Source organism: Salvelinus fontinalis, chromosome 14 (assembly GCF_029448725.1).
Source record: "Salvelinus fontinalis isolate EN_2023a chromosome 14, ASM2944872v1, whole genome shotgun sequence".
Classification (NCBI taxonomy): Eukaryota; Metazoa; Chordata; class Actinopteri; order Salmoniformes; family Salmonidae; genus Salvelinus; species Salvelinus fontinalis.
Window position 1 is genome coordinate 6,375,846 of NC_074678.1, and position 2,500 is coordinate 6,378,345.

The following is a 2,500-nucleotide window of genomic DNA, read 5'->3' on the forward strand; positions in this document are numbered from 1 at the left end:
AGAAGGAATGGGGGTGGGAGTCGAATGACACTTACACAATTACCGAGAAATGACTAAAATACATTTAAACATCTATATGACAGCCGGCTAGAACTATACGCAGACATTTACATGAAATCAGAACCTGGAGCAATATCGGTACTGAGGGTTTTACTTCACTGACTTGTAACACAATCTTTTCTGATCTCCCTCCCCCACAACCACTCCTGCACTGGACTGAACACATTGGACTATTTGACAACCAGGATAGGCCTACTAGAGAGATGGTAAAACATGGTGAAATAGAGGTTAGGTATGAACCGCATTAATACATATTAAATACACTGCTATGACAGAACAAAGCAAATTGACTGAGCTGTGGCCTTCGTGCTTAATTAATGAATGACTGTAAAGAGAGAAAAAAAATAGGTAGCCGACTAAATAACTATCTATTTTCAGATAATGTCATTTCATTTGTATTATAGCGACAAATAAATACAGTTCATTGATACAATGAAGGAATCGTCAATATATGCGCCTGTAATGTCAGAATGGAAGCGGTTCTTGCAGGATACAGTAGCCTGCTAGCAGGCAGCAATCTGCTCTTCAGATAACGTCACTCCGATAAACTAATAAAACAAGTTGAAACACTGTTGCAAACTAAATTACGCATCTGATACATTGAAACAATAAATGCTAAATTATTGTAATCACCATTGAAACAGTAGCAAAAAGTACAAGGATGTTGGCAAATATTATCGGTCTAGATACAATGTAGCGATGTTAAAACGATTTGAATGAAGCACTATAACGGTCATTTGTAGGTGCTTTAAAACGATTTCAGGAAGAAGACATTAGTATTTGTGCACCTGTAATAACTATGAAATGAAACAAAAAAAAGTTACCCAAAATGAATAGGCTCGCTATCAGGACAGACAGGTTCGCAGGCAAAGCGTTCTTCTCAAAGTTTGGACCATTCAATCCGCATCCACAAATAGGATACAGTATTTTACCACGCAGTGACTATTCAATAGTTTCAGTGGCCTACCTGGAGGTGGTTGGTCCATTTCAATGTAAAATATTAATTCTGTGGAATATGGCATCATCACGTCCCTCCAATCATCTTCGTCTTTTTCCGTAGTCCAAACTGTATTGTACATTGTCTTCACTTCACTTGCGAATGACACTTGTCTTTCTCCAAATGGATATCGGCGCACGGGATGAACGACAAAAAACCTATACAACACTTGACTGATCTGAATACTGCTATCTACTGTATAGAGGAGAGCTCAACTAGAGCCGTCTCTGATGATCTGAATTCCTGCTTCAGACACAATAAATACGGTGAATTCTTCTGTAAAAGCACCTGGATTCACTGCTCTGATCAGACATAAAACCTCACTGTTCCAAAGGCCTATAAAATGCTCTAAAAGTCCTACAGAGCTGAAAGTAGATGCCAGCTCTACAATCAAGTCTGTTCTTCAGGGACCGAGCAGTCGTCTTCATTTTAAGAACACTGACAGCGCGCAGGCAACCTTTCACATCATCTCGGCGCTACCACTTCACGCGGAAACACGGGGAAGGGGGCAGCCGTTTCTAACAATGACGTACCGAAAGTGGGTTTGTGCTTTTATTGCGCGGTGTTATTGCATACGATGTTATTACATAATTAGGGAGTATTCATGGATATGAACATATTTAGCTGTTTTTGGGTTTAGAAATCATGTTTGTAATTTTCATCATTTTACTGCCCCCCTTTTCCACAAACAGATTGGTATGTTCCTATCCCGTCTACTTTGGTTATTGCTATCCGGGATCCTTGGGACGTCCCCATCCTAAATCATATCCTTTATCTCAACCCCTACCCTTACCCTAACCCTAACCATAACCATAATTAACCCCTACCTAACCCTAACTTTAACCCTAACCTTAACCATTTTAAATGGCAACTTCAATGGGGTAGGGACTTTCCAGGGTCTGTGAGCTGGGCCGTAAGCAGACTCCAGAGTAGAGAACCAATAGGAAAATGACTTTACTTCAACTCTGTTGCCGGAGTTATGAGTTTACATTTTTTGCAACCTTGTGTACCTTCCTGGCCAATGAACAATATCAGGGATGCGGGAAGTGAATTGCTGATTGGACCAAACAGTTACTATAAAAGGGACAAATGGATGCAGACCACAAAAGAAGAGAAAAGTGACAGTAAAATGTCTAGTACTCTGATCACAACCACAACTCCTGGCCGGGTACAGAACACACACTATGTCATAAGCCTACCTATGTTACAGCTTACTGTTAATTCACTTAGAAATTGAATTACAAAATGCACCGCATCAAAAATGGGTAGGCCTCAGCCTATGACACATTCAATCAATGTGAGTTGGCATTGTGTTCAATGAGTCGGCATTGTATTGAGCAAGATGGATGACCTGCATGCAGGGCACAGACTGACTGAGCACTCTGACCACCCTGGTAGCATACATGTAATAACCCAGTAATACTAGTTTAATATCAATATGCA

At 40.4% G+C, this 2,500-nt stretch overlaps 1 protein-coding gene across 3 annotated transcripts in view; it reads right to left on the reverse strand.

Moving 5' to 3' along the window:
* LOC129869446 (phosphatidylinositol 3-kinase regulatory subunit gamma-like) overlaps positions 1 to 2,500 on the reverse strand; it is a 352,827-nt gene that overhangs the window by 35,694 nt on the left and 314,633 nt on the right. Inside the window, exon 1 of one of the 3 annotated variants that reach the window (XM_055943874.1) lies at positions 1,028 to 1,508. The exons of the other annotated variants lie outside the window; for them this stretch is intronic. Coding sequence (XP_055799849.1) covers positions 1,028 to 1,139 — 112 coding nt within the window. The 5' untranslated portion in view covers positions 1,140 to 1,508. Of the gene's footprint in view, positions 1 to 1,027; positions 1,509 to 2,500 lie in introns of those variants that run through there. 3 annotated transcript variants of the gene reach the window in all.